The sequence below is a fragment of the Peromyscus maniculatus genome, chromosome 1 (genome assembly GCF_049852395.1).
Source record: "Peromyscus maniculatus bairdii isolate BWxNUB_F1_BW_parent chromosome 1, HU_Pman_BW_mat_3.1, whole genome shotgun sequence".
NCBI classification, from domain to species: Eukaryota; Metazoa; Chordata; class Mammalia; order Rodentia; family Cricetidae; genus Peromyscus; species Peromyscus maniculatus.
This window is the reverse complement of record NC_134852.1, coordinates 20,241,859-20,255,102: the sequence shown is the minus strand read 5'-3', so window position 1 is coordinate 20,255,102 and position 13,244 is coordinate 20,241,859. Positions and strand designations below refer to the sequence as shown.

General features: G+C 41.7%; 1 protein-coding gene and 1 long non-coding RNA gene across 2 annotated transcripts; one reads left to right on the top strand and one right to left on the bottom strand.

The window, feature by feature from the left end:
• Positions 1-8,488: 8,488 nt before the first annotated feature.
• Positions 8,489-12,981, bottom strand: LOC143273092 (uncharacterized). The gene is made up of 3 exons (XR_013050997.1): positions 12,655-12,981; positions 9,519-9,555; positions 8,489-8,827 (listed from the first exon to the last, which is right to left on the bottom strand). It is a non-coding gene; the product is annotated as an uncharacterized LOC143273092 (long non-coding RNA).
• LOC102916709 (vomeronasal type-1 receptor 4-like) lies at positions 9,216-11,012 on the top strand. Its single transcript, XM_076571251.1, has one exon. The coding sequence runs from the start codon at positions 9,721-9,723 to the stop codon at positions 10,669-10,671; it is 951 nt and encodes a 316-aa protein (XP_076427366.1). The 5' UTR covers positions 9,216-9,720; the 3' UTR covers positions 10,672-11,012.
• Positions 12,982-13,244: the final 263 nt, after the last annotated feature.

Below are 13,244 nucleotides of genomic sequence, written 5' to 3'. Positions count from 1 at the left end.
GCAAAGATCTGCATGAATCAGGATGGGGGTTGGGGTCCTGCTGGGAATAAGAACTGCCCTTGCCATAAAGGCAAAGGACTGTCCTTGATGGAGTGTGGTTACTTGGAGAAGACCCCTGTATAGAGGGTGTAACTGGCCTAGATGATGACACATGGGAAAATGGTAATGGGAACTGTGTGATCTCCACCCCATCACATCTGCCAGAGTGGGCCTTTTCCAACATGCTTTGAAAATATTCCTATAATAAATGCCTTTGTTTTGTTCAAAAAATATCTTGAGAGATATCAAATTGATCATTTAATCATGCAGCTGGATGTGCTGGTACACACATTTACTCTCAGCATTTTGGAGGCAGTTCTCTGTGAGTTTGAGGTCAGCCTGGTGTACATAGTGAGTTCCAGGACATCCAGAACTCTGCAGAGAGACCCTGCCAAAAAAGAAAACAAAAAGACCATCAATTATGCACCTGAAGCTTGTAAGCTTTTTTTCTTTTTCATTTATTTATTTATTTATTTATTTTGAGACAGGGTTTCTCAGTGTATTTTTGGTGCCTGTCATGGATTTCGTTCTGTAGACCAGGCTGGCCTCGAACTCACAGAGATCTGCCTGGCTCTGCCTGCCAAGTTCTGGGATTAAAGGGACTCACTACACCCAGCCACCATCCTTTTTTGCTCTTTTTTGTATGCAGGTCTTGATGACACTGCTCCTCTGGATCTTGGAACGTTTGCCCCTCTCCTCCCAGTATTTTCTGGGTCTTGGAGATGATGTAATGGGTGTCATATTTAGGTATCCAGACATAGTACCCACTTATCCTCAGCACTTTGAATGCTTAAGAATCTCTGTATTAACCATCCACTTCTGATAGGAAGTTTCTCTGATCCTGGCAGAATCCGGACTTGTCTGTGGATATAATCATAAATATTTGGAAGATGATTAACTAGGGTTAATCTGTTTTGCAAAACTAAGCAATCTTAGAATAAAACTTTATTCTTCAGCACCACATGTGATACAACCATGACTAATCCCCATATTACGTGGTCAAAGTAAATCTCCAAGTGTGGTGTCATGTTCTCTAAGGAACCTTAATATACACCATAAGAGCAGAAGCTCAATGTCTCCAATGAAACGGTGTGAGTGTTCTCTGTGGCCTTGCTCAGTGCTCAGCTTGTTCTAACAGCTGTAATAATTCCCACCACTGTCTTAAAACTTTTAATGACTGCTGTAAGCCCCTGGAGCCACATGAGAGGCCAAGCCACGCCCCCAAGGACCTCTAACTGCCAGCTTCTACCCACAGAATACTCTAACTGCCCTAACTGCTGGACCCTGTCCCCACCCTACACAGCAAAAAGCCCAATCTCTGGTCATGAAATCCCACCAATCTCCACTCGGAAAGCTCCACCCTGAAAAATTCCACCCCCTTCCCAAGAAGCTCTACATAAGCCCTCTGTCCTGTTTAGTGTGCTGCGGTTTCTTGCTCCAGCACAGGCAGCCACACTCCTGTTTTTTTCCTTCCCAATAAATCTCTTGTGTGAGGTTTGTGCAGTGTGACTTTGTGGTATTTTTGGCTTCCAGCTGCCAGGATACCTTTCTATACGAGCTGAAATGCTTACATTTGGTGCTGGGACTCAGATAGGCTCTCGTGGTGCCTGCATTTCCCCTCCCGCAGGAAGCTGCACTGGGACCCCATCTCTCCAGTCCACCCGCAACAGATTCAACTTCTGCCTCACTGATTGCTCTGCATCCCATCCACCAGCATCAACTGGGTAAGTTTTCCCTTTGGTCAGTGTAATTGTTTCCCTGAGTCTGAGGAAGTGACCGTTGAGTGTCCGGCACCCCTCTAGTTCTCTTGGAAGCAGAGGTACCCCCAGCCACGGTCTTTAAGGCTACGGCTGGCCCTCTTCACCTGACCACACTCTCCCCACCCTTGGAATGGCAATCAGACAGTTTTCTTAGGCCCAGTTGGGTTACAGCATCCCTTCCTGTGTTTTCTCCATGTCTTCCCCTGAAAAAGATGCCACAAAAGCCTCCTTTATCTATCCCTTGGCTCTGGATGAGACCCGCCCTCCTAAAGCGTGGTTTTCTCTTGCCTTCTTGCTTCTACGGAAGCCCTGGGACAAGGCACAGAAGTCTCTCCAACCAGCCTAGCCATGCTAAACTTGCTACACTTGACCACCCTTGAGTTGGGTGGCGACCCTCTGAATGGCTTGGTCCTCCTTCTCTCCTCCCTGAGTTCAGGGGATGCCCAAGACTACAGGCTGCAGTGACCTTTTCCCTCACCTCTCTCATCCATGGGACTCAGCACTCCATAACCTCCCATTCCCCCTTCAGATGCCTCTTAGAAAACCTCCAGCCTCCACCTGACACCCGACCTAAGGAGCCTAAATTTATCCACTTTTGCAATCAAATTTGGCTCCAATACCCCTTAGATATTCAGTCCAAAGGGCCACCTAATAGTACCTTAGATCCTAATGTTTTGGGGGACCTTTACAGGTCTCCTAAAGTCCAAGAACCTTGGTGTCCTTATTTTAAATGCGACCAGAAGGGTCACTGGGTCTGAGCCTAGGCCTGTCCAAACCCTCATAAACCACCCAGACCATGTCCAAGGTGCCATTAAGAAGGGCATTGGGGTGTTGATTTGCCCTATGTCCCTCCCAGGATGGGGACCTCAAGCCCAGATCGCCCTTCTTCTCGTCTGGCTGTGAACAACTGAGGGGGCCTGGGCTCCCTTGGCCTGACTACCTACCATATCTCTGACAGGGAGCCTCAGGTAGTTATCCCAGTATCATGGTGGTTCATCCCCTTCCTTCTGGACACTGGGCCACTTCTTTGGTCCTGATGGAGTTTTGGGGACGCACTTCTCCCTCTCATTCCTCTGTTGTTGGAGTAAAGAGACAGCATTACCAGCTCCACCAAACCCCAGCACTTAGCTGTATCTTTAGGGGTATTCCCCTCACCCATTCCCTCTTTATGGTGCCAACCTGTGCCATCCTCTTGATGGGAAAGGACCCTCTGGCTAAAGTGGGAGCCTCTCTTTCCTTGGCTCCCCCCATCCACTTGACCCCAGGCTTGCCAGCCATCTCCCTCCTCCTTCTCCCCCAAACCACACGATCTAACACACCTCTTCCCTTACCAACCTCTCAGGCAGATCCCTAGGTATGGGACGCCTCAAACCCCTCTATAGCCAATCATCACACCCCTTATCATTCAACTACAAAACACCACCAAATAGATAATCCGGGCTCAATACCCACTTTCTCTCCAAAGCCTCAGGAGGCTTTAGCCTCCCATCTCCGACCTCTAAGAAAGAATCTTCTGCTCCCCACTTTTCCCTTTAATGCCCCCATACTCTCAGTTATAAAAACCAAAGGAACCTACCGCTTGGTTCAGCATCTCCAACTTATCAACTCAGAGGCAGTTTCCCTTCAGCCCCTAGTGCCCATGTCTCAACATTTCAAAATGATTCACGATGCTGATTTGACTCTTAAGATGTGTACAGACCATTTGTTTCTGCTGGCTTCTGCTACCCATCATATTTGGTTCCAAATCCTTCAGCTTCTTCTTTCTCCACCTGCTCTAGCCATCCATCTCTCCTCACCTACTTGGTAAATGTCCTCTCACTGGCTCCTCTAACCTGCTGCACCCTACAGGGCCACACCATGTGGGCAACTATTGGAACCATCCCTGTTTTCTGGCCTCCTCCCCGCCCCCCAGGAGCTGCTTCCTAAGTCCCCACAGCTTCCTTAAGCCCATCTGGGCCTCTGCAACCTTGTCCCCCTGTCTCTCCGCTCCCACTTGGAGCTTGTAGAAAGTCCCTCCAGCGGAGTTCACTTGGAGACCCTTCCTCTCTTCCTCCACAGACTCCAATTTTATTAAAGCCTCTCTCTGGCCTTCGTACAATTCAAAGGGTCATAATTGGCATCCTTAAGTTTCAATAATGACTTCTGCCACTGCACAAAGTATCCAAACTTCTCTTATATCTAAACATGCTTTCTTCTCTATTTCTTACCTATACCTATCTGCTTAGCTCTTACATATGGATGTTTATCGTCCAAGTAACTTTCATCTCTAATGAACAGCCCATCCTAATAGGGTCAGGAAATTATACCAGGCTGTCAAAGGCTCTTTCAGTCCCCTAAATCCCTTATCCATCTCTCTTTCAGTGTACCTTATCACCTGTGCTTGTTTTCTCTATTCTTGTATAATTCCACTCCTGAAGATAAAAATCATAAAAACAGGGTTTGTGATAGAATTTAAAAACCAATGCTTGTTTCATAAGGTATTAAAACTGCACCTTCGTGTATACATGCAGGAACCTAAAAGTGTTATAAAAGTGTAAGAATGTGAAATCTTAGGAAGGACTGAGGATAAGTTAAGTTCTGAGGGTCTAAGAAAGTGTTGTCTGAGGATGTGAAATCTTAAGTAAGTTTCAAGGTGTAAGAAAGTGTTATGTAAATGAAAGTTCTGAAGGAATAAGAAAGTGTTTTAAAGTGTCGTGTAAATGAAAGTTCTGGAGGTATAAGAAAGTGATTTAAGGCATGGACATGAAAGTTCTGAAGGTATAAGAAAGTGATTTAGGGTGATGGAAATGTTTCAGATTTCTTTCCCCTCTATACTATTGTTAAATCTATACTTAGTGGTTCGACCAGAGCACTTGCCCAGTGGTCTGGAGACTGCTTACCAACCGGGTACCAAAAGGAGATACTTATCCCTGTGACACCTAAAGCAACTTTTAAAACACCTGTCCCCTATTCCTTCTTTCTCTATGATCAAACTAGAGATCACCATCCACATTGACCAGATGTAGACTGCCCTTAGAAGTCCTATAAAAGATAAGATCCAACAACTTCAGACAAACCTTCAAAAACCTAAGAAACAGACTGATGCCTCTGGCCAATAGATCATTGATAGTCCGATGTGAAACTAGATGATGCCCTTCTCAAACCCTCTTTCCTTCTTTTCTTAATCCCACTTGTTGTACCCTGCCTTGGAAATTTCTTCTCTAGATTTCTTCAACAACAGCTCCAAGAGGTTTATAACCAGACTTTTAACCAGTTACTATTACAGGATTACCAGCCTCTAGCTACAGAGCCAGAGACCTGCAGCACCCAGTTACATCCTGATGATGAAGATGAAGATTGCCCAAAGAACCTCCATGCCCTGATTTAGCAGGAAGTGGTCTAATGATAACATAGCCCCCCTTCCTGTGACCATGCCCCTCCCCTGAGGACTTCTAACTGCCAGGTTCCGCCCACAGAATTCTCTAACTGCCCTAACTGCTGGACCCTGCCCCTGCCATGCAGAACAAAAAGCCCAATCTCTGGACATGAAATCCCATCCATCTCTACTCCAGAAAGCTACACCCTCTTCACAAGAAGCTCTATATAAGCCCTCTATCCTGTTCAGTTTGCTGCTTTTTCATATTCAAACAGAGGCAGCCACACTCCTAATTTTTTTCCATCCCAATCAATCCCTTGTGTGAGATTTGTTGTGCAGCGTGACTTTGTGGTATTCTTTGGCTTCCAGCTGCCAGGATACCTTTTCATCCAAGCTTCAATCCTTATAACTTCCTCAGTCCTCAAGTTTACTTTCTGGAATAGTTCATCTTGGGAAATTACACATCTTCAGATACAGACTTGACACTCTCAGCCTCCTCAAGATACCTGAGATTCACATTTCATCAGGGAGAATATTATTTTCCTCTTGGGTGCACTAAATGATGCACAGTAAACAGGGTCATTTACACCATGGGTGACAAGCTGATTCAAGTCCACTGGGAGGAAGAGTTCTGTTACCCTGTCCTTGATTCAGTCATGGCTCCTGCTAGGCAGCCTTTCCAAGACACTTCATGTCTGTGGGATTCACACTGCCCTGAGTAAGGCTCCCAGTACTCAGCTCTCACTGCAACAAACAGCTATGATGACCCCACTGCTCCTCTTCCCCAGTCTATCCTTTCTTAAACAGAGGATTTTGGTTTTCAGATTTCTTTTTCTCATGACTTTCTTTCAAGTTAATTATATTGTATCTTTTTGGGTTTTTGTGACAATGCATGTCTTTTATCCATATTATTTTCACTATTTTTTCCATTTACTTATTTGTTTATTTATTTGCTTGTTTATTTATCTATCTATTTGCATCTCTTCAATTTCCTGAGAAGCATAGGCACTTATTCCTTTCTATAATTCTATCTTCTTGCAATAGAACTTCAAGCTCAAAGAAATTTGCCCTGTCACTCAAACTTCCAAAAATCATTGCAAAGGTAATTATACTATAATCTTGTAAAAAAAAAATGCTTGCAGTTTTGCAGTTACTATCCCCAACATGTTTGTTTGCTTGCTTGCTTGCTTGTTTTTTTGTTTGTTTTAGAGACAGGGTTCCTCTGTGTAACAGCTCTGGCTGTCCTGGAAATTTGTAGGTCAGGCTAGCCTCAGACTCACAGAAATCCGACAGCTTCTGCCTCGCCAGTAGTGGGATTAAAAGTGTGCCCCACCACACCCATCTTAGCCCCAACATTCCAATGCTGATGCTATCTCTACATAGGACTGTCTCTAAAGTCATGTCTCATCCTCAGTTGTTTCCTATAAGCTGCTTTCATCTTTCAAATCAATTCGCTACTTACGAGTCCATTTTTACTTCCCTTTTAATATCATTGCACCTTCAAACCTCTCATCTGTTACCACACATATTCCTGTAACAGACACTCTGTAACTCATTTTCATCATGGACTTTTTCATTATGTGGTTACTAATATGTGACTTTTGTTTTCAATGTATTGGGAAATGCTTGTGTAATTTCTCTAGAATTCATAATTGCTACCAAAAAATGAAACTTTTCTGCAAAATGAGCTATGGCTTTCAGTGTTGTTGTTTTCCACCTGCTTTCTGTGTGTCTGATAGAGAAGGATGTGTATTTGTGCTGATTGTGCTGCCAGGTTAAGGATATAAATGGTCTCAAGGCTGGGCGTGATAGAGCATGCCTTTAACCACAGCACTTGGGAGGCAGAAGCAGGCCAGTTTGAGGCCCGTCTGGTCTATGTGGTCAAGACATCAAGGGCTACTTAGAGAGACCCAGTCAAAAAAGAATATATAAATGGTCTCACTCAGACCTCTTAAATGCTATTGCTCTTACGTCTGTTACACTTGTTGAATACTGTAAGACTTCTCAAAACACCTCACTATATTATTCATTATCGTCTTCCTCTTTGTAATTTCGTAAGTTTGATATATAGTGTTACATGTCATAATATTTCTGTACACAGATATCAATGTTCTGTAGTTAAAGACATGGGAATGCAAGAAATACTGAGTGGGAGGAGTAGTCTTCCCCAAGGAAGAGCACACCAATTCATTATCCAATACCAAAAGTCAGCCCTGAAAACACACGTGCAAGTAACATTATACAGACTGAGCAGGTTGTATTTATGTACTTAGGAATTCCATACACGTACTATGAATGTACATAACAACAATTAAGGAAAAGAGGTCATGAATTTAAAAAAGAGAAAGAGATGGTATGTTTCAGGATTTGGAGGGAGGAAAGAGAAGGTGAATTGACCTAATTATCTTATATTCTAAAAAATAAAACAATATGTATTTAACACTAAAAAGAAAATAAATGATACAACTTGAATGTAAAAAAAGACATCAGATTGCTTATATAAGTAATTCTGTTCCCTTAACAATTTCCTTGTGTGACATTATTTATTTAAGGTGACATATTTTTGTTGGTTAAGTTGAAAAACATTTTACTAGTATTTTTATTCCTTATTTGAAATTTTTATACATTTATACAATATATTTGGGTCATTTGCACCCACTAAAACCAACTACCAACTCCCCTTGTCACCCCTATCATCTGCCTCCCAAGTTTATTCCGTTTGTTTGTTTGTTTGTTTATTCAAAACAGGGTTTCTCTGTGTAGCCCTAAAAGTCCTAGAACTCACTCTGTAGACCAGGCTATCCTCAAACACAGAGATCTCCCTGCCTCAGCCTCCTGAGTACTGAGATTAAAGGTATTGCTACCACTGTTTGGCCCTTCCCTTTATTTTATATGCCTGGATAATTTGCTTGCATGTATATCTGTGCACTGTGTGTAGTGCCTCAGAGGCCAAATCCCCTTGAGCTGGAGTTACCGATGGCTGTTAGCAGCCGTGTGGGTACTGCGACCTGAACCCATCAGTGCTCTTAACCTTAGCCATCATGTCCCCAGCCCCTTTGTCATTCCTTTGCCACCCAAACTGCCTGCACTTTCATTAGCTTTAAATCTCATGCAGCATACACAATGTAGTAAAGAGTAAATGTTTAATGTTCCTTTGGGCAGTGCAGCTCTGTGCTCATCAGCATTTACACAATATAACTGTACCCATCAATTACCGCTGACACGTTTCTGTTCTTGTTAAACTATGGATAGACTAAGAGGTAGCTGGAACGTGATGTTTGCATAATGATACATGACATATTTGAAATATGATAAAAATAAAACATACACTTAATCCATTTAGTACAATTTGGTTTTTGTTGTTATGGTTGTTAATTTATTGAATCATATTGACAAATTTATTGAATCATAATGACAAATACACACCTTATTTGTATGTCTTAATATAACATTTATATACATGCACAAATGTGACATTCCTTGTATCCTCCCATAGTCCACTTCTGTATCACTCTCCAACCTCCATTTCTTATACACGACACGGTTAAGAGTCTCCCCATTGGGTTTGTAAATTTCTTTACCAGATTCCACATGTGAGGACACATATGGTGTTTATCCGTGTGAGATTGCCTTATTTCACATAACACGATGATCTGCAGTTCTGTTCATTTCCCTGCAAATAATAGAAATAGTGACAAAAATATATTTCTCTGAGAATGTGTTCAACACTGGGGCATGTATACTACCTCTGTCTCTTTGTGTTCTGCAGCTCTACACTGGCCTGAGTCCCTAAAATGCTGCAGAAATTTGCTAGTGACCATGGTCTAGACTTAGACACAAAAGCCCATGTGAAAATCTACTTTTGTGGACAACCGTTTTCTTAATTTATTCTTTTCTTTTATGGTGTACAAGTGTTTTGCCTGCATGTACGTTTGTGCAGTTTGTGCATGTCTGGTGCCCACAGAGGCCAGAAGAAGGTACCAGCATATGTGGAAATAGAGTAACAAACAGATGTGAGTCCCCCAAGTGAGTGCTAGGAATCACACCTGTGTCCTCTGGAAAAGCAGCTAGTGCTCTTAACTGCTGAGCCAACTCTGCAGCCACTTTGTGGAAAATTTAAAGATTACTCTCTTGGAAGAGTTTTGCATGCAATTGAGTCTCTAAGGGTTTTTAAATATTCATCTTACTGTCTGTATTTTACACAATATCTGGGGAAAGATCAGAACTTTCAAATGGGATTTTTTTAAATACACAGTTTGATCTACTGAATAAAACTCTATAACATGCAAATTTGCCTTTCAGGTTATTAACAGATCCTGCCACTTAACATAATAGCCCTCAGAAGACTTTTGCATTGAGCCTACCTGCCTCAACACCTTCTGTCCTCTGAGGTTCTCAGGTCTGAAAAACAACAGAGTTTAACATTTCTCCAACCTTCTCTCCTTCTGAAGTATCAATTGGTATATTTTCCCATAAACATCAGTATGTAATTAGTTCTATAATTCAAATCCACTTAGCTTTCACTGAAGACCTGACAAGCCTAATAATATCCTAAGCATCACTGAGATGATTTTTCGAAGAAACACCATCTTGGGGGGTTTCTATTTATCCCAGCTCTGTGTGGGTGTCATAGGAAACTCGTTGCTCTTCATGATGTATGTGTACAGCTTCTTAGTCAAATCTCACTTTAGCAAACCTATCGATCCCATTTTCATGCACCTGATGATAGTCAATGTGTTGACGATCATATTTGCTATGATATCACATATCATGTCATCCTTTGGAGTACCCAGGTTTCTAGATGATGTTGGTTGTAAGGCAGTTTTATACATATTCAGAGTCACCCGGGGTCTGTCCATCTGTACCACCTCTATTCTAAGTGCATTCCAAGCCATCACCATCATGCCCAGTAATTCTAAGTGGGCGTGGCTCAAGCCTAAACTCTCGACTTGGACTTTTCGCGCCTTCCTGTTATCTTGGCTCATCAACCTGTTCATATATGCGCAAATCGTGGAGACTGTGGCAGCAAAAATCAATTACACTGATCTTGATTATGGATATTCTCATGCTTACTGTAAAATGAGACCACCTGAGTACCCCAATCCAGGGTTGTTCCTGAGTCTTATCATAATAGCAGACATCGTCTTTCTGACCCTCATGATGTGGACCAGCCTCTACATGGTGACTCTCCTTTACAGACACCACAAGAGAGCCCAGCATCTCCACAGCTCCAGCCTCTCCTGCCAGCCATCTCCTGAACGCAAAGCCACTCACAGCATCTTGTTGATGGTGAGCCTTTTTGTGTTCATTTATTTGTTGAACAACTTTATCACCCTTTGTGGGTTTTATGCACAAACAAAAATTCCAAGATTGGAGGTAATTAATATAATTTTGACAACATGCTACCCAACCATCTGCCCTTTTTTACTAATGAAGAATAATAAGCTTATTTTGCAATTCACTTCATTTTTTTCTGTAGTGAGAATGACCTTTTTTCAAAGTGCACTCCATGGCTGAACTGAAACCCACACTTTTTGATCATTAGAACACTGTCCTAATGATTTCTATAGGATAAAGAATTTGAAACTGGACCTTGAATGCCTGATAGAACACTAGTTATAATTCAGACATTCTGTACACTATTAAAATTCAGGTAGTGAACATTTTTCTTAAATACAACTCTGTGTACATAATTTTAATAAAATCAACATTTACTACCCACTCAGATTTGAATCTTTGGGCAAAATGACTATATTTTAAGTATTCTAAAAAATGTTCTACTTCTTGATTTTTACCATATTAAAATACTTCTTCCAGGCAGTGGTGGCACACACTTTTAATCCCAGCACTCGGGAGGCAGAACCAGGCAGATTTCAGTGAGTTTGAGGCCAGACTGGTCTACAGAGTGAGATCCAGAATAGGCCTCAAAACTACACAGAGAAACCCTGTCTCGAAAACAAAATAAATAAATAAATAAATAAATAAATAAATAAATAAATAAATAAATAAATAAACTTCTAAGCAAAAATTTAAAATACTATTTGGAGCTTGTAATGTTCTGTCCTTAGGAACGTCTTTTACCATTGAACAAATAAATTTCCCTGTCTTAACTATTACCTACCTCAAATACTGCTGTGGGAGGGACTCTTTTGTGGAATAATTGATAGTTACCCAATGAATGTCCTCGTACCATAGCTGTCTTTGAGTCACCCATATTTTCTTTGCATTTTCAGTATGTTTTTAAATATTTTTTTATTTTTGAAATTATGGTATAGTTATAGAATTTCCCCCTTGCTTTTCCTCCCTTTAAGCCCTCTAGAAATATGCCTCTTCTTGCTCTCTATCAAATTCATGGCCTCTTTTTTTATTAATTGTTGTTACATACATGAGTGTGTGTCTGTGTATCCCTAAATACTTAAGTACTACCTGCTCAGTCTGTATAATGACACTTGCATATGTGTTTCCAGGGCTGACCATTCCGTACTGAATAACCAATTGGTGTGCTCTTTCCTGGGGATGACTTTCTCCCACTCCTGACATTCCTTAGTTGCCTGTAGTTCTTTGTGTAGGGCTGAGGCCTCCTAAGTGCAGTCCTCAGCCTGCATCAAGGAAATTCCTCTTAACAACAATGGAGACTATTACAGAAAACTACAACCAATCCAACTGCAGAGTAGTGAAGCCCAGTCCCAGTACATGTAGCTACAGGACAGCTTCTGCACCTAAGGCTCAGGGAACGTTGATGAAAGGGGAACAAAAAGACTATAAGAGCCAGAGGATGAGGGAATCTGCTGTGGGGTGGTGTCACGTGGTAGCATCAGAAGTTACACCCATAGACTATCACAAGCCTGACTGTTTAGTATTTTTTAATTGAAATAGAATTAAATCACTTTCTCACATCCTTTTCTTCTCTCCAGCCCCTCCCAAATACCTTCCCTCAAACCCCTCACTCTCATATACCCAAACCATACTCTCAAGTTGATAGCCACTTTTCCTCTTATTATTATTGTTGCATACACATATGTGTGTATACATATGTACATGCAGCAATGAATATAGATACAATCTGCTAGGTCTGTTTCTGTTGTTTGTATACTATTTCAGTGTTGACTGTTCTGTATTGGACTACCAATAAGGGGCTTCATCCCTGGGGGAGACTAATTTTACTCCCTGCAGCCGTTTGTTGCCTCTAATTCTTTATCCAGGAGTGGGACCCCATGAAATTTCCCCCTTCCGTGTTAATATGCCCATTGGTGTTGCCATTGATCCAGTCTTTTTTTTTTTTTTTTTTTTTTTTTTGGTTTTTCGAGACAGGGTTTCTCTGTGTAGCTTTGCGCCTTTCCTGGAACTCACTTGGTAGCCCAGGCTGGCCTCGAACTCACAGAGATCCGCCTGGCTCTGCCTCCCGAGTGCTGGGATTAAAGGCGTGCGCCACCACCGCCCGGCAATCCAGTCTTAATTATGTAGACATTTCTAGGATAGACTCTTTCACAGCAGACTTACTGATATCCTAGCTGTTAGAATCTTTTCCACTCCCTCTTCTGAAATTTTCCCTAAACCGTCAATGCAGGAGATGGGATGGAGATGTAACCATTGGAGCTGGGCTCCTCCAGTCTGTTGATTTCTACATTGTGACCACTTGTGGTTTTCTGTGATGGTCTCCTATTTATCTGAGGATTTGGAGTAAGAAACAAAGATAAAAGAAAACATATATTTGCCTTTTTTGATCTGATTACCAATACTTTTGTAATGAATCCAAATAAAACAACTTTTTTCAAATAAAACACTTTCAACAATCTGTCCTTGGCCAGAATCCTTTGATCTGTTATGGCCTCCTCTATGTGGAGTGAATAGATGTGTCTTTACATAACCCAAGTTAAGGTCATTCGCAACAGCTGACAACTAAACAGAACATTATATATTTAAACATGAATTGGAGTGGAATGTCTGCCAAGAAAATCCTAGTGCTGTATTTACATCATTTCCACCTCTTCCTTCTCCCATCGCCCCTACACTTTCTCAAAGTCATGACCTCTTCTTCTATAATTATTGTTATATGCATACATTACACACACTCATATTACCCATTACAT

Coding starts and splice junctions, on each gene's coding strand:
- LOC102916709 (XM_076571251.1), top strand. CDS start 9,721: ATGATTTTTCGAAGAAACACCATCTTGGGGGGTTTCTATTTATCCCAG.